The following is a 22,264-nucleotide window of genomic DNA, read 5'->3' on the forward strand; positions in this document are numbered from 1 at the left end:
ATTACGGTAGAATGATATAGTGTAGATTAATTTGTTCTTTAGGGCAGCACGGTAGCATTGTGGATAGCACAATTGCTTCACAGCTCCAGGGTCCCAGGTTCGATTCTGGCTTGGGTCGCTGTCTGTGCGGAATCTTCACATCCTCCCCGTGTGTGCGTGGGTTTCCTCCGGGTGCTCCGGTTTCCTCCCACAGTCCAAAGATGTGCAGGTTAGTTGGATTGGCCATGATAAATTGCCCTTAGTGTCCAAAATTGCCCTTAGTGTTGGGTGGAGGTGTTGACCTTGGGTAGGGTGCTCTTTCCAAGAGCCGGTGCAGACTCAATGGGCCGAAAGGCCTCCTTCTGCTCTGTAAATTCAATGATAATCTATGATTAATCTAGGACAAAGGTTCGGCACAAAATCGTGGGCCGAAGGGCCTGTTCTGTGCTGTCTTTTTCTATGTTCTATGTTCTATAGCAACACCTCTCCACCCCCCAGCACCAGGTGCCAATCGGTTCCGCTCTAACTGGCCTGTTCCCGTTGGCGACATTCAGATCCCGCTGTGACGTGGCAAGAAACCAAAGGTGGTCGAGAGTTATGGAAGTCGAAGCAGTGAAAATGGAAGCAGGCTTGTTAATGGTGACAACCTGCTATGGCGAAGGTGGGGTGTGGGAGGGGGAGGGTGGGGGGGGAAGTCCTAATTATAATATGCAAATGAGATGAGATTCCATTCCTGATCTTTTGGTAACAATTTGAATTCAATGAAATCCAGCAACTATTGCGAGGATCAAGCAGCTGGATCCAACTGGTATTATAAAGAGAAACTTGCATTTATATAGCACCTTTCGCAGTCACTGGACTTCTGAAGAACTTTATAGCTAATTAACTACTTTTTGAAGTGTAATCAGTCTTTTTTTTAAAATATATTTTATTCAAAATTTTGTGGCCAAACGTAACAGTACATAGTTTTTCTTTTGAACAACAATAAAGCAATATAAATAACCGTGGCCAGTTTTAAACAAATAAATAAATAATATATAAACAAAAACAAAAACAAAACTGAACTGAGTGGCAACTGCCTTGTCAAAAATAGTTACTCTCCAAAGATACAATCCAACAATCCAATATACATTACCTATAACAAGTGTCTATACATATACAATGACATCCCTGAGAGTCCGTCCGGTTCCCCGCCCCGCCCCCCCCCCCCCCCCGGGTTGCTGCTGTTGTCTTCTTCTTTTCCATTCCCTCTATCTTTCTGTGAGGTAGTCGACAAACGGTTGCCACCGCCTGGTGAACCCTTGAGCCAAACCCCTTAAGACGAACTTGATCCGTTCTAACTTTATAAACCCTGCCATGTCATTTATCCAGGTCTCTACCCCCGGGGGTTTGGCTTCCTCCCACATTAACAATATCCTGTGCCGGGCTACTAGGGACGCAAAGCCCAAAACATCAGCCTCTCTCGCCTCCTGCACTCCCGGCTCTTCTGCAACCCCGAATATAGCCAACCCCCAGCTTGGTTCGACCCGGACCCCCACCACCTTCGAAAGCACCTTTGCCACCCCCACCCAAAACCCCTGTAGTGCCGGGCATGACCAGAACATGTGGGTGTGATTCACTGGGCTTCTCGAGCATCTCCCACACCTATCCTCTACCCAAAAAAATTTACTGAGCCGTGCTCCAGTCATATGCGCCCTGTGTAGAACCTTGAATTGTATCAGGCTTAGCCTGGCCCACGAGGACGATGAGTTTACCCTACGTAGGGCATCAGCCCACAGCCCCTCCTCAATCTCCTCCCCCAGCTCTTCTTCCCATTTCCCTTTCAGCTCATCTACCATGATCTCCCCCTCGTCCCTCATTTCCCTATATATGTCCGACACCTTACCATCCCCCACCCATGTCTCTGAGATCACTCTATCCTGCACCTCCTGCGTCGGGAGCTGCGGGAATTCCCTCACCTGTTGCCTCGCGAAAGCCCTCAGTTGCATATACCGAAATGCATTCCCTTGGGGCAACCCATATTTTTCCATCAGCGCACCCAGACTCGCAAACGTCCCATCTACGAACAGATCTCTCAATTGTGCTACCCCTGCTCTTTGCCATGCTCCAAATCCCCCATCCATTCTCCCCGGAACAAACCTATGGTTATTTCTTATCGGGGACCGCACCGAGGCTCCCGTCTTTCCCCTATGCCGTCTCCACTGCCCCCAAATTTTCAATGTAGCCACCACCACAGGGCTTGTGGTGTATTTCTTCGGTGAGAACGGCAACGGTGCCGTCACCATTGCTTGTAGGCTCGTCCCCCTGCAGGACACCCTCTCCAATCTCTTCCACGCCGCTCCCTCCCCTTCTCCCATCCACTTACACACCATTGAAACATTGGCGGCCCAGTAATAGTCGTTTAGGCTCAGTAATGCCAACTCCTCCCTATCCCTACTACGCTGCAAAAATCCCCTCCTCACTCTCGGGGTCTTCCCGGCCCACACAAAACTCATAATACTCTTCTCGATTCTCTTGAAAAAAGCCTTCGTGACCACCACCGGGAGGCACTGAAACACAAAAAGGAATCTCGGGAGGACCACCATTTTAACCGCCTGCACGCTACCTGCCAGTGACAGGGACACCATGTCCCATCTCTTAAAGTCCTCCTCCATCTGTTCCACCAACCGCGTTAAATTAAGCCTGTGTAATGTACCCCAATTCTTGGCTATCTGGATCCCCAAGTACCGGAAGTCCCCAGTTACCTTCCTCAACGGTAAATCCTCTATTTCCCTGCTCTGCTCCCCTGGATGCACAACGAACAACTCACTTTTCCCCATGTTCAATTTATACCCTGAAAAATCCCCAAACTCCCCAAGTATCCGCATTATCTCTGGCATCCCCTCCGTCGGGTCCGCCACATACAACAACAAATCATCCGCATACAGAGATACCCGGTGTTCTTCTCCTCCCCTGAGTACTCCCTTCCACTTCCTGGAACCCCTCAATGCTATGGCCAGGGGCTCAATCGCCAGTGCAAACAATAACGGGGACAGAGGACATCCCTGCCTCGTCCTCTATGGAGCCGAAAATAATCAGACCCCCGTCCATTCGTGACCACGCTCGCCATCGGGGCCCTATACAGCAACTGTACCCATCTGATATACCCATCTCCAAAGCCAAATCTCCTCAGCACCTCCCACAAATAATCCCACTCCACTCTATCAAATGCTTTCTCGGCATCCATCGCCACCACTATCTCCGCTTCCCCCTCTGGTGGGGGCATCATCATTACCCCTAGCAGCCTCCGTATATTTGTGTTCAGCTGTCTCCCCTTCACAAACCCAGTTTGGTCCTCACGAACCACCCCCGGGACACAATCCTCTATCCTCGTTGCCATTACCTTGGCCAGAATCTTAGCATCCACATTCAGGAGGGAAATGGGCCTATAGGACCCGCATTGCAGCGGGTCTTTTTCCTTCTTTAGGAGGAGCGATATCGTTGCCTCTGACATAGTCGGGGGCAGCTGCCCCCTTTCCCTAGCCTCATTAAAGGTTCTCATCAGTAGCGGGGCCAGCAAGTCCATATATTTCCTATAGAATTCCACTGGGAATCCGTCTGGTCCCGGGGCCTTCCCAGCCTGCATGCTTCCAATCCCTTTCACTACTTCCTCCGTCTCAATCTGTGCTCCCAGTCCCGCCCTCTCCTGCTCCTCCACCTTAGGAAATTCCAGCTGATCCAGAAAGCACATCATTCTCTCCTTCCCTTCCGGGGGCTGAGCTTCATATAATCTTTCATAAAATGCCTTGAACACTCCATTCACTCTCTCCGCTCCCCACTCCATCTCTCCCTCCTCATCTCTCACCCCCCCTATCTCCCTCGCTGCTCCCCTTTCCCTCAGTTGGTGGGCCAGCAACCAAGTGTAATCAGTCTTAAGACCATAAGACATAGGATAGGAAGTAAGGCCATTCGGCCCATCGAGTCCACTCCACCATTCAATCATGGCTGATTTCAACTCCGTTTACCCGAGATAAATGTCAACATTGCATCTGGATGTGTCTCACTCACTCAGGCTGTGTCTCTTTGACCTGTGCAACGCTAGGAAATGCAGCAGCTAAGTAGGGTGCTCTTTCCAAGGGCCGGTGGAGGCTCGAAGGGCTAAATGGCCTTCTTCTGCACTGTAAATTCTATGACTCTATGATTCCATCTGCACAATTAAGCAAACTCCTACAAATGTGAGGTAACCATTGATTTTAACCATTTATTTGTTAACAAAGAGATGGCTATGGAATATTGTTTTGATTTTGAAGGATTTATTTTAGGGTCCAATCAATGTAATAGAATAATAGAAATTAACTCAGGAACAAATTAAAAAGGGCCAAAAGTAACAAAGAACAATGGAAATTTATCAACGTCAAATCATATGGGAAAAGAATTGTCGATAAAGCAATCCAACCCCTGAGGCGCCCACCGGCACGAAAGGCCTCAAGGGTGTTTGTTGACACTGCTTTCTCCTTTTCCAGGGACACCCGGCCTGAATAAAGCCATGGAAGATGGGCCAGGCAGTCCGGCCAGCTGATCTGCTCGGTCGCTCGCTGCCTGGACCTGTTAATGGCGTGTTTTGCCAGGCCCAGGAGCAGGTTTTGATTTTGGAGCATCCCTGGGTGTAGATAATTTTTGAGGGATTGCGCTTAGTCCTAGCTAAACAGGCCATGGGTCATCTTAAGCGATAGAAGAATGCCTTATAATATAATTAATGGATGGAGCCTAGTCTGTGTAGTTCAGCAGCTTGCCACAGAATTGTAAGTCCATCAGAAATGCCTGACAAGACAGTTCTTCAAGCTGGCTCTGGAAAGGTTCTTTCCAACGATACTTCATCAAGAAAGCAAGTAAACGTGATTGCTAACTTTATTTATAAGTGGTCTTTGAAACTCAAATTAATTGGAATATATAGTGGCAGGTGCAGGTAGTAAATTAAAGTTTTTCCCCTTTCACTGAAGAACTGTTTGGACTGTTAACTGCAAAGCTGTTATTTTGTTGCTAATATGATCAATTCTGTGTTAAAATTAAAGTTTGTTTTAACAAAAAAGATTGGTCAGGGCTGCGCGGTGGCACAGTGGTTAGTACTGCTGCCTCACAGCCCCGGGTCATTGTCCGTGTGGAGTTTGCACATTCTCCCTGTGTTTGTGTGGGTCTCACCCCAATGACCCAAAATATGTGCAGGGTAGGTGAATTGGCCACACTTAATTGCCCCTTAATTGGGGAAAGAAAATAATTGGGTACTTTCAAATTAAAACAAAAATTATTTTAAAAACATGAAAGGTAGGTCAGTGGTATCACTCCTGTGGTGAAACAGCCTCTCCTTATTGCAAAGTGTTGCGTCTTGTCCGGGATCTTAACAATACATTTGGTACTACAATGAATAAAGGTGAGTGTTGAAGGAGCTGCGCTCTGAAAGCTAGTGATTCCAAACAAACCTGTTGGTCTTTAACCTGGTGTTGTAAGACTTCTTACTGTGCTCACCCCAGTCCAACACCGGCATTTCCACACAATGAATAAAACCACTCAAAGCTATTGTATTGCATTTATTAATTATTGGCAGAACAAAACAATATCCTAAGTTGTCTTATCAAACAAAATTTGACACTGCGGCACATGAAGAGATGCTAGGACAAATGAACAAAGCTCGTTTGTTGGGTTTTAAGGAATGTCTTAAGAAGGGAAACAACTAGAGAAGTGGATTTAGGGAGTGGATGACAGAGGCCCAGGCAGCTGAAGGCAAAGCCTTTAATAGTGGAGTGACTAGAATTGCGAATTGGAGCAATGCAGAGATCGCAAAGGGTTGTAAGGTTGGAGAAAATTGTAGAATAAGGAAGGGCAGGCCGTTACATCATCTTCATTAGCCATGATCCTCTATCTTGCATTATAACCATAGTAAATTATATTGATAATTCTAGTAAAATTAACCAAATAGATCCTTCACAAACGGTACGATTACATGTTTCTAATTGCAGTTCCAGTAAAGAATCACAAAAATTCATAACGTGTTATAGCAATTTACAATTTTTTTTTAACATTACATTTGAACACAACCATGTCACTCCAATAACATGAGGATAAATATTTGTGCCAGCAAATGCCAATACCAAATTTGTCCCTGTACCATTTTAGGGAAAATTTTAAGTCCTTTATTTTAATCGTGCCATAACATCACTCACTTTTAACACTTATCCAACAGTTACAAATTAAACTATGCTGGACGTGCTCATGAGCAAAATTGATGATGAGGTCAGTAAGTGTTCAGTTTATACCTAGGCTCCTTTTTTTAAATAAACTTAGAGTATCCAATTCATTTTTTCCAACTAAGGGGCAATTTAGCGTGCCCAATCCACCTACCCTGCACATCTTTTGGGTTGTGGGGGTGAAACCCACGCAAACACGGGGAGAATGTGCAAACTCCACACGGACAGCGACCCAGAGCTGGGATCGAACCTGGGACCTCAGCGCCGTGAGGCAGCTGTGCTAACCACTGTGCCACCGTGCTGCCCTACCTAGGTTCCTTTTAATTAACTTATTAATCTTGGTTTGGTTTTGTCATTTGAATAACATGATTGCAGGCATGTGGTGAAATTTTGGCAATATGGGATCATTGTAATAAGTCATCGCATGAAACTTGAGAATGAATCAATTTTGATGGTGAGCCTTTGCTGTTAGTGAAATCAGTAAGTCATTAGTCTCAATGTGTAAATTTCTCAGGCATGTGCTGCATCCTACATGTTAAAAAAACTTGAAGGTTACATAGAGGAAGCTTGCTATCAGCATCAATTTGCTTCCACCGACACTAGCCGAGCCATTCACATTGCATAAGTTGGTCTTGCAGCACTCAGTCCCTGTAGTGATGAAAAGGATATTGATGGTTCCAGTACACTCTGCACTTTTAATACACCCTTTCTTCAAAGTAGTTATTTGTTGTCCAACTAGAATGACAGGGAGGGAAAATAATTTAGTTGTTAGTTTTCAAGTATCAGTCATGCTTATATTTTAAACATTGTTGTATATTATCTGACTGCTCTTGTGTGTTTGCAGAGGGGAGTTCCACATACGATTCTCACAAAAAGTAACCAATTTTATTGGGAGAATAACAGGAACACTTTGGGTGCTGTGCCACAGAGATGGCCAGACTTGCTGCAATAAATCACTGGCTGTTTGCTTTCATTGTCGAGTAGCCAACTGAATAAGGCTTTACTAGCAGAGGCACAGGACCAGGCCATCACCTTCCATCCAAGGTCATTATGTATGTGCCAAAACAACATGGAAAGAGTATATAATTTTTTTGGGGGGGGGGGGGGCGGCATGGTGGTGAAGTGGTTAGCACTGCTGTCTCACGGTGCTGAGGGCCCGTGTTCGATCCCAGCTTCGGGTGACTGTGTGGAGTTTGCACATTCTCCCCGTGTCTACGTGGGTCTCACCCGCACAACACAAAAATGTGCAGGGCAGGTGGATTGGCCACGCTAAATTGCCCCTTAATTGGAAAAATAGAATTGGGTACTCTAAAAAAAATGTTTAATTTTTTTTGCAAATTTGTTTTGTCGTATAATTTAACATTATTAATCATTATTTATAGTTTAGCTCAATGTAGACAATCATCAATCCTCCTGATGTTCTTTGAATAGTACCCACATTGCAGAAAGGAAAAACACTTAAAGGGCCAGAAATTCATCTCAGGCAGTGGAAGAGAACACATGGGGTGGAACTTTCCGTTTCTTGCACAGAGTGCAGGGTGAGGTGGGAAGACGGGCGTTCGGCTTGGCAACTGCACAGCTGGCTTTTCTCGCCACATTGCGCAGCTCTCTGTGCAGAAAACATCTGCAGGCGTGGCCCATGGCATCTTGCTGGTGAGGCGGGGCCAGAAAAGGCTGGCAACGCCAGGAATTCCGAGATCGGGCCCTTTAAAAACAGTGGTCGTGAAGGATGATGGGGGTCGTTTCCCTTGCGCCCAACCATTTCAAATAACAGAATTGTCTCTGATAACACCCTGGCCAGGAATCTCCATTTGGGAGATTAAGGCTGAAATTCTCCCGTCGTTGTGATTCACCTTTCCTGCCAGCAGCTCACTTGCGCCAGTGGGTTTCCCAGCAGCGTGGGTTGGCTACAATGGGAAATCCCATTGACAAGCGGCGGGAGTATAGAATCCTGCCGCCAACGAATGGCATGCCGGACCGGAGAATCCCAGTCAAAGTGTTCCTGCCGGGACTGAATAGCGCGCGATTTGCGTTTCTGTCGGGGGCACTATACTTTCCATGATTCAGAACTTGCAATGAGCCAGCACTCTGCCAGCAAGAGTTCAGAGCAATCCGCTGCCTAGCAGGGGGTGTAACCGCTGGCCAGAATTAGTGCTAAAAACACATTAATGGCTCGAAGATGGCTCAGAGAAGACCTGCTCCTGGTTTTGGGAGTCAGAGGTGGACCCACTGCTCGATGTCAATGAGGAGAGGAGGGACAACGTCTTTCCCAGGGTGGGCCGCAGACATAAGCCTGTTGTGTTGGACGCTCTGGATCCGTGGAACACATATAGATCACCAAAACTTGAAATAGTGCAACACTATTTTATTGAGTCATTAAGAGTTTAACATACTCTCACTGTGGGTTAACACAATACTAGCTTTAACGAAAGACCTTTGCCTTGTCCTAACCAGTCAATGCACTCAGCACATGGTGAATGTCTGTGCTGCAGGCTGTGAGCTCTGTCCTACTAGGAAGCTGCAGCTCGAATGAGCGGGACCTCTGATACCCCCTGTCTTTATAGTGCGTGTGCTCTAACTGGTGATTGGCTGTGGTGTTGCGTGCGTTGACTGTGTGTCCATCAGTGTGTGTGTCTGCACTATGATATACTGGTGTATATTATGACATCCCCCTTTTATAAAAGAATGTACATGTGTGGCAATAAATAGTGTATGGTGAGAATGTCCCTAACTACGTGTGTGCGAAAGACATATTTACAGGACTACGTACATGAGAACTAAGCTATTTACATGGGAAGGTGCCTGGTGCAGAAAAACAGTATGCAACAAGAATAATGAGATGAACACTATATACAAACCATGTAAACGATCAAACGGAAGAACAGAACAATTCAGAAAGTCTATAAGTCCACAAAGTTCACAAATTAAGTCTCTGAGGTGGGCAACGAATTCTGGTTGACCGTCAGGGTGGCACACCACTCATCGTCTGGATCGATGCTGTATACCGACAGCGGCTGTGTCTTTGCTTCGGGGAACATCCTGATTTTTGTCACGATACCGACTCGAAAAGGCGTCTTCGGGTCCTCGGTGTCACTGCTGTGTGGGAGGTCCGCATCGGACTCGGTGACCGTGGGTTGAATTGTCCGGACATTCCTGCGAGGCTGGCTGAAGCGATATGAATTGACAGTCTGAGCTGCTCGTCATAAGGCAGCATAGTGGCCAAGTCTGCCACATCATAGGCATTGTCGAGATTTGGCAGGACATTGCCGTTTTAAATGGGCGGAGCCACAGTTGCCGCATGTTGTAGCGTCAACACGTTCGCTGCGCCACCGCGCTTGCGCATTACATTCTTCAACGTCGCCGTCCCCTCATTTGGTGTGCACAAGCACGGGAGTCCGTGAAAAGTGCGCGAAATGGCCGCCCTCATCCAGGCTGAGGCCCGAGAGTTACTCAATTGCTTGGACTCGTTCCGCCTCGTGGGGACCTTGCCGTGCCGTTTCAGCCGCTTGGATTTGGGAATACCGACTTGTGGCGTTTTCGTGTAGGACACAGGTCTCAATGGCGGTCGCTAGGGTGAGTTGCATTACTTTGAGGAGCTGCTGTCGTAGGGGGTCCGACTGAACACCGAAAACGATCTGGTCGCGTATCATGGAGTCGGAGGTGGGCCCGTAGCTGCAAGACTGCGCAAGGATGCGGAGGTGAGTGAGAAAGGATTGGAAAGGTTCATCCTTACCCTGCAAATGCTGTTGGAATACATAGCGCTCGAAACTTTCATTCACCTCTACGCTGCAGTGAGTGCCAAACTTGAGGAGGACCGTCTTGAACTTTGTTTTATCTTCATCATCCGCAAAGGTGAGAGAATTGAAAATGTGGATGGCATGGACCCCGGCCATGGATAGGAGGAGAGCGATCTTCCTGGTATCCGAGGCGTCCTCCCTGTCTGTGGCTTCAAGGAAGAGCTGGATGCGCTGTTTGAATATCTTCCAGTTGGCCCCTAGGTTGCCGGCGATGCGGAGCGGCGGCGGCGGGCTGATGTTGTCCATGTTGCAGGATGACGGAATGCTGGCGGAAGGCAGATCACTTGCAGGTGTAAGAAGTGCTAGTATCCAACCACACCTGGTATCATGTTGTGTTGGGTGCTCTGGATCCGTGGATCACATACAGGTCACCAACACTTGAAATAGTGCAACACTATTTTATTGAGTCATTAAGAGTTTAACATACTCTCACTGTGGGTTAACACAATATTAGCTTTAACTAAAGACCTTTGCCTTGTCCTAACCAGTCGATGCACTCAGCACATGGTGAATGTCTGTGCTGCAGGCTGTGAGCTCTGTCCTACTAGGAAGCTGCATCCCGAATGAGCGGGAACTCTGATGCCCCCTGTCTTTATAGTGTGTGTGCTCTAACTGGTGATTGGCTGCGATGTTGTGTGTGTTGATTGGTCCCACTGTGTGTCCATCAGTGTGTGTGTCTGCACCATGATATGTTGGTGTATATTATGACAAAACCTGCCCTCCTGAACACTGGGAGGTGGTGACAGAGGCAGTCAGTGCTGCCACCTCACCGGGAGGAGACAGCTAGTGATCCTGAGGGGTGGGGGTCACTGGTGAGGCCTCTGTCCTGTGAGGGGCAGAAAACTAGGGAGAGTTCCAAAGGCCATGGAGCAGGTGTCCTTTGGTTGTGCTAAGCTCTGCCAATCCCCTGCTTCCTCTGCAGTGGGGCAACACTTCTGAGGAGTGGCAACACCTGGAGGCCACTAATTGAGATTGGCCCTGCTGATCCTCTTGATGATGCGTGTTTCCAGAGGGACGACCTGGGTAGGCTCCAAAATCACCAGAGGCTCTCTGAACATTCACAGGACGCAATGAGCAATGAGCAGTGTGAGCAGCCAGGCGCCTGTAAATAGCACCAAAGGGGTGTGTTTAAATCCACATCCTGCAGGAATGGCGTCGTGAGCCAGGTCACCCCAATCCTGAGGGGGGCACCTAGCGTCCACATACCTGGCACCAAGTCGTTCTCCGCTATTGCCCCCAGCTTAGGCAGCACCCCCTGCACCCCCCCCCCCTCCACTTCCCACCTCCAGCAAGCCCAACAATCCTTGAAGGTTTTTGAGAGTTTTTGTAGCCTCCTTCTCCCCCTCACCAGCCATTGCGCCCAGGCCCCGCTTGTAATACTTGCACCAACTGAATGTAGGGAAAAGCGAGGTATTCCCAGTGAATGAGCTGGGACAATGGGCAAATTTAGGGGGGATGCCATTTACAGTAGCCAGGGATAGGTTTGGGTATTTGGGGATTCAGGTCGCGAGGGAATGGACAGGGCTCCATAAGTGGGACTTAACAAAGCTGGTGGAGGGGGCCAGGGAGGATCTTAGGAGGTGGGGTGAACAACACTTAACGTTGGCGGGGAGGGTCCAAGTGGTGAAAATGAATATTCTGCCGAGGTTCTTGTTTATCTTTCAGGCTCTCCCGATCTTTATACCAAAGGCCTTTCTTGTAAAGTGGACACAATCATCTCTGACTTTGTATGGGCGGGGAAGGTGCCGAGGGTGGGGAGAACCCTGCTACAAAGGCAGAGGCAGCACGGGGGGGGGGGGGTTGAAGCAAAATGAACTTGCTTCATTTTTATTGGGCGCCGAATATGGACAAGATGTGGCGGTGGTGGGAAGGAGAAGGGGTAGAGTGGGTTAGGATGGAGGAGGAATCTAGTTTGAGGGCTATGGTGACGGCAGCGTTGCCAATGGCTCCAAGTAGGTATTCAGGGAGCCCGGTGGGGCAGTCCAGGGTGAATGGAATCAGCTGAGGAGGCATTGTAGGATGGAAGGGATGTCGGTTCTCACGCCGCTGTCCGAGAATCATGGGTTTGAGCCGGGTGGGGAATGGATAGTGTGTACAGCAGGTGGAGCGAAGTGAGGGATTTGTATTTGGAGGAAGGGTTCACCAGTCTGGTGGCGCTAAGGGAGAGGGTAGAGCTGCCGAGGGGTAGTGAGTTCAGGAATCTGCAGGTTAGGGACTTTGCACGAAAGGTCTGGAGAGGGTTCCCTAGGTTGCCGGAATACACCCTGCTGGAGCAACTGCTGCTTCTGGATGTGGGAGGAGAGGGAAAAATTGGGGATATATATAAGTGGCTGGGGGAGCAGGGAGGTGAGCCGGTGGTGAAGATCAAGGAGAAATGGGAAGTGGAGTTGGGAGGGGAGATCAATTGGGGAGTATGGAGTGAGGCACTGCGAAGGGTAAACGGGACCTCCTCTTGTGCAATGATGAGCCTGATACAGTTTAAGGGTGCATATGACTCAGGCGAGAATGAGTGGGGGCGGGGGGGGGGGGTGAAAAAGGGGGAAAATCTGTACAGACTGTAGAATTGATTGTTGGGAAGTATGTTTCCCGGGGTGTTTATTTGCTGTAACCTGCTTTGATACATGTTTGTAATAAAATACATTTTTTTTAAAAGTAAATACTTGCACCAATTTGCTCCCGCGAGAGCTTCACAGAGGGGTAGAGCATGAAGTGCCCAACCCGCTAATGATATTAAAATCCACGCAAATGATGGTTTTGCATGGACCTGCCTTCGCAGAGTGCAAACCTCGATAATGTCACCGACGAGGGACCAGAGCATGGCGACAGAATCGGTGGCGGGTGCGAAACCCCATTTTCCCATTCCACGCTATTCTCCACCTTATCGCAATTCTCGCTGCCGGCGTCGCGAAGTGGAGAATTCAGCCCCCCATTTCCATTATACACCTCTGTTCTAGCCGGATTGAATAACCTCGTCTTTCTATATAATTGGTTGATGCAGAAATCTGAAGCCACAGAAAAAAACAACATCATGGATGGGTGCCTCATTAGGTTCAATGGCGGCATTGGAAAGAATGGATTTTAAATGTAAACTTACAAATCTCTGTGGTGACCTTGGATACCATACACCTGTCCTCGCCACTCGTGCAATTTATAGGTGGCTTCGCATTACACACTTTATTACTCGTCTCGCTGGTGCATGAGTAACATTGCAAAGGGACCACTGCAAATAGAATAAACACAGCAACAATTTTAACACTTCATGTACAAAGCAAATTTCCTACCTGTTGGAAAGTTGTTATTTCTTTCTTAGCTGGCTTCATAGCTTTTTTAATCGTCTGAAGTGCTTTAAGCACGATAACACAAAACAATTTGCAGAGAGGAGAATGTTCTCTGTCACAGGTGTGAGAATACATGGGACTGATAAGAAAAGTTCCGCTTGAACGAAAAACAGGAAATGCTGGAACTACACAGGAGGAATGGCAGCATCTTGGAGAGGGGAAAGCAGAATTATTGGGAGGGATTTAATCCAGGTCATTAGAGACCTGCATCGCCTTCTTTGCCCACTGTATTAAGTCCCAATCAAGCACTGAGGCGACCAGTGGCTGGCCTCCCCAGGATCAGAGGCCTGTCTGCCACCCCGTGAAAGCTGCCAGCTGTTCAAAGGACAGCCACTCTCCATTGCAGGCAGTGCCACGGGGAGCAGTGACAGCCTTTGGCAAGGCACCCACCAGAGGCCGAGTGAGTGAACACAAGATTGGGGGGGGGGGGGCGGGGGGCAGGGAGAGATGGTGGGAGGGCAGATGGGGGAGGGAGGTTGGGTCTCAGAAGTTTCCACCTCTGCCGATGACAGGTCCCCCGATTAGTGAGTGCCTTTAAACGAGGGACCCCCAGGAGCCCGCAAACAAACCCAACGGGGTTTTGTTTCTTCTGTTCCTCTGGTTCCTCTGTCCACCACTGGTTAAGTACATAATCGGGACAGAGGCAGGAAGGAGGCTGGGCCTCCACCCCATGCCCCTTAGCCTGATTAAACTCCCCCCCCGCCTCCAAATTCACTCGGGGAGGTCATTAAATTCCACCCAATGTTTCAGTTTGGTGATCTTACATCAGACTTTGTGCGTAAGGAAGTGGTTGATATTGGAGAAAAGAAGCCAAAGGTCCTCTTTGCTCTTAATAATGAATGCTTCAGGAGTAGGGGATCATTTTGACAAGATAGTGAGGCACAATAATCCATGAGGTGGTTCAGCTGGATTTAGTGATGGATGTTGCGCACCAGGTATGCTGTCAAATGTTTTAAAGGGATAAGTATGAGCGGTGGAACAAAATGTGGAGATTGCGGGAGGAGAATGTGTGCCAGGTGACCATGAAAATACCCTTGATTGTCATTAACACAACATCTGGTTCACTAATGTCCTTTAGAGAAGGAAATCTGCCATCCTCACCTGGTCTGGCCTACATGTGACTCCAGACCCACAGCAATGTGGTTGAATCTTAACTGACCTCTGAAATGACCTACCACGCCACTCAGTTCAAGGGCAGTTAGGGATGGGCAGCAAATTCTGGCCTTCCCAACAATGTCCACATGCCACGAAAGAATAGATTTTGAAACGATGAGGAGGCAAAATTGTGATTTAGTGATAAAGGCCAAACCACCATCTCTTAGTCTGTTCCTGTTATTCAGGTCCAGTCCGTCAGTCCCTCCACCACCAGGGAGTGGTGCTGCCTGTCAGTCACTCCCTGTGACTCTGGAGTGGTTTTATGTGGATGACGAATTTCACCAAACTCAGTACCAGGCCCAGAAGTGAGTCCTTTTTTTATTCCTTATGGGGATGTGGCTTTGCCGGCTACACCAGCAGGATTTTGACCATCCCTACTTGCTCTTGAGACAATGGTGGTGAGCCACCTCCTTGAACTACTGCAGTCCATTGGTGGTAAAGATTGCGGGTTTGGAAGGTGCTGTCGAAGGAGCCTCGGTGAGTTGCTGCAATGTATCTTGTAGATGGTACACACGGCTGCCACTGTTCTTCGGTGGTGGAGGGAGTGAATGTTTAAGGTAGCGGATAGGAGATCAATCAAGTGGTTTGCTTCTGTTGGAGGATATGATTGGAGCTATACTCATCCAGGCAAGTGGAGAGTACTCATCACACTCCTGACTTGTGGCTTGTAGATGGTGGACAGGCCCCTATGAATTAATTTTAAGTTACATTATAAATGCACAGTGGTGAAGTGGTTAGCACAGTCGCCTCATGGCGCCAAAGACCCGGGTTCGATCCCGGCCCCGGGTCACTGTCCATATGGAGTTTGCACATTCCCCCTGTGTCTGCGTGGGCCTCACCCCCACAACCCAAAGATGTCCAGGGTAGGTGGATTGGCCACGCTAAATTGTCTCTTAATTGGGGGGAAAAAAAATTGGGTACTTTAAATTTAAAAAAACATAGAAATAAATAAATGCATTTTGTTGTTGACACTGAAGATACAAATTGAGGGCATCATTGAGAACTAGTATTCTTAAAGGGAATGCATAATTTAAAATGAAGTTCGAAATCAACTATCGCGGCCATTTTTAAACTTACATTGCCTGCCTTGTCCTTCCAAATAGATCCCAGTAGGATCACACATTTATTTATTTACTCCCAATATTTTACATTCTCTGATTCCTTCCCCAAGGTTGTGAGGAGTTAAGAAACGTTTCTCAGACCCCCATTGTCTCAGAACACAGAGCAATCAGTCTATTCTTGGGGCCCTGCCAAGCCTGCTGTTAGTTGGCTGCCAAAGGTTTTGTGAGGGCTGCCAACATTCCTCTGATTTTCCCTGTAACAATAATGGTGACACCTGGCTTCTGCCAGGTGCTGCCCTGCAGTTTCAGAACTTTTCGGATTAAGTGTCACACACTGATCCGTAGAATCTCTACATGCAGAAGGAGGCCATCCGGTTCATCGTGTCTGCAGCGACCCTCTGAAAGAGCACCCGACTTAGATCCACTCCCCCACCCCAACCCCATAACCCGGCAACACCACCTAACCTACACATCTTTGGACCCTAAGAGGCCATTTATTATGGCTAATCCACCTAACCTGCACATCTTTGGACTGTGGGAGGAAACCGGAGCACCCAGAGGAAACCCACGCATACATGGGGAGAACGTGCAAACTTCACACAGACAATCACCCAAGGCCAGAATTGAACCCGGGTCCCTGGCGCTGTGAGGCAGCAGTGCTAATAAACAGTGTGCCACCACTGTGCTCCATAATGCTTTCAGTTCGAAACAACTTGTTAAAGAGTTTAAGTAAAAATACCTTTGATGCATTTTTAAAACAAGCACTCAAGAACTAGTCTGCTGTTGTTTTCTATATGAGGGTCTGGACGAAATACGAAACCAACAATGGAAAATCTCTTAGGTGACTGGAAGAAACTGGTATGTCAGCATATGGCCACATTGAGAGAGAGAATAATCTCTTTTGAATGCACAAGCTGCAGATGTCATACCTTCTTTCATTCAATCTCTCCTGTTTCCCGATCACAAACCTTCCTTTTGTCCTTGTCCCACCTATTCCTTACTCAAAACCTATTTTATTTCTAACCCTATTATATTAGAGGGATATTAGAGAATGGAACACTTTACGCAAGCAATGTGTCTCGACCCCAACCTCAAAAGCACTCCATGTCTCACTATGCTAACTGCCTGTGTGGAGTCTGCACATTCTCCCTGTGTTTGCATGGGTTTCCTCCGGGTGCTCCGGTTTCCTCCACAAGTTCTGAAAAATGTGCTGTTAGGTGAATTGGACATTCTGAATTCTCCCTCTGTGTACCCGAACAGGCGCCGGAGTGTGGCGATGAGGGGATTTTCACAGTAACTTCATTGCAGTGTTAATCTAAGCCTACTTGTGACATCAATAAAGATTATTAATATTAATGTACCAACATTTCCTTTTCCACTTCCTTCATCCTGTGGGCTGATCAGATGCGATTGTCAATTTAGGGGCATTTTTTCTCTCTTCCTTCACTGTCACTTGGCCAAAATCCTGGAACTCCCTTCCTTACAGGGAGTGTGGATGTACCTACACCATTGGGACTGAGCGGTTCAAAAAGGTAGCTCTGCACCAGCGTCTCAAGGGCAGTTAAGGATGGGCAACTAATGCCAGCCTAGTCAGTGATGCCCACATCCTGTGGACGCATAAATACAAAGATAAACTGATACAGCCCAAACCTATTTCAAGCGGGACCCTTATAGCTGGAAGTGAACTTTTCGCCCACTTAGACTGGGTGGAATTTAAGGCCAGTTCCCAGAGTTAAAAGAAGACATTATCCAGTTCTCCTAATCTGTTTATTTACTGAAGTAACATGAAACATTGATAATTTAAGATTTTAACAGTGGACTTCAATATGAATATAAAATTATGAGAGATTTACCAAATTGCCTTGGGTAATTTCTTGATATGGATTAAATCGAACATGATTAAATGGTGTCTTATGACATAGCCTTAAACACAAAAATGTTTATTAATGGGTATTTAATTGTACATATACACATAACATTGGGATCCTTAATCACCTTAGGTCATTGACGTACAGCGATTGTAAAATACATTGGGCGGGATTCTCTGATCTCTGACGTCGATTTTGTAATCGGCGATCGGGCGGAGAATCCCTTTTGATGCTCAAATCGGCGGTGGTGCCGGTTTGATGCTGGTTTTGTATCCTCCGCCCCTGCCGAAATGGCGTCATCACGTCATGCGGGCACGAATGCCATTGGTGCGTCACCTGAAGGCCCGCCCCCGATGGGCCGAGTTCCCGACTGCACGGTTGACGTGTGGTCTCAGCGGTCGGGAACCCGGCGTGGCAGCTGCGGACTGTGCCCAGCGCCGCCCCAGCCGGATGGGAGCCATGCTGCTGGTCGGGGCGGGCTTCCGCAGGGGCTGTGGGGACTAGTGAGGGGTGGCCAGGGGGGCACTGACTGGCAGGTCGGGTCCGCGCCTGGCCGGTGCCATGCTTTACGGTGCAACCGTTGCAGGTCGTCGCCGTGCGCATGCGCGGCCACGGACCCGGCCATTCTCCATCCGTTTATATCGTGGGAGCCGGGAGTTTTACTCAACGGGCACAAGATCAGTGAGGGGTCGGCGCTGATACCTGCGCTGACGTCAACACTTAGTTTTAAAAACAGTGAATCCAGCCCATTGTTTTTTTGTTAGTTAATAAAGTCATTTATATCACCTTCAAATTTAACCTAGGAAGAAGCACATGGGATTTCCAAGAGGCGGCACGGCGGCACAGTAGTTGGCAGTTTGCAATTTCTTCCCCTGTCTACGGGGATTTCCTCCGGGTGCTCCGTTTTCCTCCCACAATCCAAAGATGTGCAGGTTAGGTGGCTTGGCCATGCCAAATTGTCCCTGAGTGTCCAGGGATGTGTAGGTTAGGTTAGAGGGTTGTAGGAATAGGACGGGGCAGTGGGCCTGGGTGAAGTACTCTTTCAGAGGGTCAGTGCAGACTCAATGGGCCAAATGGCCACCTTCTGCACTGTCGGGATTCTGTGAAGCAAATTTTCCCAATCCCCTGCCTTGAAGGTCAACAGGAACCCTGGCGAAATGGTGTAAACAACCATCTGGCTAAATAGCCAAAGTTAAAACTCCAACATTCTATCCCAAAATCTTCCACAGGCCAGATAGTGGGATTTTAAATCATGCCGCACTTTTTAGTCTGATATCTCTAGAGAAAGAAGATTTAACAGGTTTCCCTGTTTTATATTCTCAGCCGGTGAGCATAAGAATATATATCTAATATATATATCTAAGATATATCTAATCCAACTATAATAATTTTGATGATAATTATTACCCCCTTGTTATCTTTTAGGTAATAAATCCGAACCATTTCCCCTCCATCGTTAATCCATGAACAAAAAATATTAAATGTTAAATGCTGCTTTTTTCGCATTAATATACTTGATAGGTGCAATGAAGTTGCACAGAGGTCTAGAGGGAAATTCAGAAACACCAGCACTGTGCTGATTTTAAGAGTTTGAAATGTGACACTTGGAGCCTTCCTATTCCAAATGGAATGCATTAATTCCATATGGTGTTGAGGGGGGGGGGAAACACCCTGAGAAAAGGAACAGGGAATCATAGAATGGTCACCGCACAGAAGGAGGCCATTCAGCCTGATGTGCCCATGCTGGCTCTGTGTAAGAGCAAGTCACCTTGTGCTACCACCCCCCCCCCTGCCTTTTCTGCATAGCCCTGTAAAAATTTCCTCTTCAGATAATGATCAATCCTCTTTTGAAAGCCACAATTGAATCGGTCTCCAACACACTCTGAAGCAATGAATTCCTGTAACAAGAAAAGTCGGCAGAATGCCTGAAGGAAATAGAATAATCTGGAAAATAGGGGGGATGGGGGTAAATTGGATTGCCCTGGCAAATGAGTGGGTGACCGCAGTGCATGTTTGATTCACGTCCATTCGATATAATGCAGCAACTTTCTGTTGCCTGCAGATCTGCATGATTGCTGCCTGCAGCCAGAGCTGACCACGTTGTTCATTCGCTGCATGTATCAGCAGATGACCATAATTGTAACTTCCCGGTCTCAGATAAAGTTGGCCTGTACTTGTTGAAGCAGGTGTTGGTAGCCATGCAGAAAAGATGCTGCAGATCAGCAGTGCGGAATATTGGTCCTCCAGGCCCTTGCTCAAAATGCAGTGGGAATAGATGTCCTTGAAGGTCAATGCCAGGAGCAAAGCATCAGTGACTTGGATGCAGTGCCACAAGAAATTAAATGACCTTAAACGAATGGTTGCGGTCAGTTAATGCATCTTCAACTGCCATAACTTAGCAACTTTATGAGTAGCCTCAGCTACTGCTTAATTCACCACAGCCTCATCACGCGCCTACCAACAATCTCCATTGACGAAAACAACTTATATTTATATAGCATCTTTAAAGTAATAAAGCATTACAAGGCACTTCACTAGAACTTTATAAGATGAAAGTAGGGGCAGCATGGTAGCACAGTGGTTAGCACAGTTGCTTCACAGCTCCAGGATCCCAGGTTCGATTCCCGGCTTGAGTTACTGTCTGTGTGGAGTCTGCATGTTCTCCACGTGTCTGCGTGGGTTTCCTCCGGGTGCTCCGGTTTCCTCCCGCAGTCCAAAGATGTGCAGCTTAGGTGGGTTGGCCATGATAAATTTCCCTGAGTGACCAAAATGGTTGGGTGGGGTTACGGGGATAGGGTGGAGGCATGGGTTTAAGTGGGGTGCTCTTTCCAAGGACCGGTGCAGATTCGATGGGCCGAATGTCCTCCTTCGGCACTGTAAATTCTATGATTCTATGAAATAGGACACCGAGGCACAGAAGATATTAAGTCAGATGACCAAAAGTCAGAGTGGTAGTTTTTAATGAATATCTTAAAGGTGGAATGTGGGTAAAAAGAGGTGGAGAGGTGTGGACGGAATTCTGGAGCTTAGGGCCCAGGGAGCTGAAGGAGTGGCCATCAGAGGCAGCAGGAGCAAAGTAGAAGGGGGCTGATGAACCTGGATGCAAAGGATGGAGAAAATTGAAAATGGACTGCTTTGAGGGCATGCAGTGTTCCCTGCACGATTATCCTCAACGTGCAATGTCCGGATGATTCTTCACAACAGCACAAAAATCTTCCCCCATGCAATTCATCACCCACATGTATTACCTTATGCCCCAAATCACTGAGAAAGTGATACTCAGCTAGACTGAGTTCATCCAAACTAATCTTAAGGATTAATCGTTTACACAATAAGCGAAGGAGGGGAGGGCTTCCCCATTGAGTTTAAGAATGACCACACAGATGGAAAAGAGCACCAGGAGGTGGACACCTGTCTTTTACAGACTCACTCGGTCGGAACTACATTAGAGTCATACAGACTCGAAACACGAACTCCATTTTCTCTCTCCACAGATGCGGCCAGGCCTGCTGAGCTTTTCCAGCATTTTCTCTTTTTGTCCCATCATAATAATAATCTTTATTATTGTCACAAGTAGGCTTACATTAATGAAGTTACTGTGAAAATCCCCTAGTCACCACACTCCGGTGCCTGTTCGGGTACACTGAGGGAGAATTCAGAATGTCCAATTCACCTAACAAGCACATCTCTCGGGACTTGTGGAAGGAAACTGGAGCACCCGGAGGAAACCTACGCAGACACGGGGAGAATGTGCAGATTCCGCACAGGCAGTAAGCCAAGCCGGGAATCGGACCCGGGTCCCTGGCACTGTGAAGCAAATGTGCGAACCACTGTGCTACTCTGCCGCCCCATCGTTCGCGGTTCCCAACTGCAGAGAAAACATGTTCAATTGTCGCTCACATACCCCCCGTGCTCTATGTTCTCAAAATATATTTGTAAAGCACCAAAATGTTAATTGTTATATTTTTGAATCATGAGAGGTACGATGTTAAACTTAAGTCTGAACTTGTAAAAAAAATAAAGTTTTACCTGGAGTAGTAAAGAGGTAAATCATAAACAGAAGGGCTAAAACAGTCTTCATCTTGTATCACGGTTTGCAGGAGTGCTCAAAACCTTCCTTTATAAATGCAATGGGGAAATGTTGTTAGCAATTGTAGTTATGGAATTAGAAACACTTTGACAATAATCTCAGTGTAAAGTTCTGAAGTTCTAAAGCTGCATACCTGGAGACAATTAACCGCATGTATTTTAACTACACAATCACATTCTGCACGCATTATTTAAAGGTCAATCAATTTGATTATGAAAAGATATTTTTGAATCTCTGATCTTATTCCTATTGTCCGACCATTGCTTGGATATTAATCACCTCCCGTTGCATAGGTCTGATATTCTAAACCAGTGCTGTGAATGATGATGTTTTACATCTTGAATTTCATGGGTGCAGACACGCATGTAAAAAGTGCATGTTGCCACAACAACACAGCCCCTTGAGCAAACTGTGACATGCCACCAATCTTGAATTTAATAAAAAATGAAACCAGAATTTGGTAAGAATGTGTCAACCTTTTTCAGACTTTTGCTATTGAAAGGGCCGGCACGGTGGTGCAGTAGTTAGCACTGCTTCCTCACGACGCCAAGGACCGGGTTCGATCCTGGGTCACCTGGGTCACTGTCCTTGTGGAATTTGCACATTCTCCCCGTGTCTATGTGAGTTTTGATGTGTTGGGTATGCCGGGTCTGCGAGGACTGCGTTTACTGCAGCAGTGAGACAGGCTTCCAACACTTGAAGAAATGCAACTCGATTTTATTGAACTCTTTTTTTTTTTAAATTATGTTTATTAA

At 47.3% G+C, this 22,264-nt stretch overlaps 1 protein-coding gene across 1 annotated transcript; it reads right to left on the minus strand.

Moving 5' to 3' along the window:
* Window positions 1-5,530: 5,530 nt before the first annotated feature.
* Window positions 5,531-21,661, minus strand: LOC140385795 (lymphocyte antigen 6E-like). Its single transcript, XM_072468324.1, has 4 exons — window positions 21,643-21,661; window positions 21,449-21,536; window positions 13,092-13,217; window positions 5,531-6,935 (listed from the first exon to the last, which is right to left on the minus strand). The coding sequence occupies exons 2-4, from the start codon at window positions 21,498-21,500 to the stop codon at window positions 6,736-6,738; spliced, it is 378 nt and encodes a 125-aa protein (XP_072324425.1). The 5' UTR covers window positions 21,501-21,536; window positions 21,643-21,661; the 3' UTR covers window positions 5,531-6,735.
* Between the last annotated feature and the right edge of the window lie 603 nt (window positions 21,662-22,264).

The sequence above is a fragment of the Scyliorhinus torazame genome, chromosome 11 (genome assembly GCF_047496885.1).
Source record: "Scyliorhinus torazame isolate Kashiwa2021f chromosome 11, sScyTor2.1, whole genome shotgun sequence".
Taxonomy (NCBI): domain Eukaryota; kingdom Metazoa; phylum Chordata; class Chondrichthyes; order Carcharhiniformes; family Scyliorhinidae; genus Scyliorhinus; species Scyliorhinus torazame.

Excerpts from the sequence above, each read along its gene's own strand:
- LOC140385795 (XM_072468324.1), bottom strand. The coding sequence starts at position 21,500 with ATGAAGACTGTTTTAGCCCTTCTGTTTATGATTTACCTCTTTACTACT. Across the intron at positions 13,218-21,448 it reads TTACCTCTTTACTACTCCAG|TGGTCCCTTTGCAATGTTAC; the intron begins GTAAAACTTTAT and ends TTCTATTTGCAG. Across the intron at positions 6,936-13,091 it reads CAAGGTCACCACAGAGATTT|TTGGACAACAAATAACTACT; the intron begins GTAAGTTTACAT and ends CTGTCATTCTAG.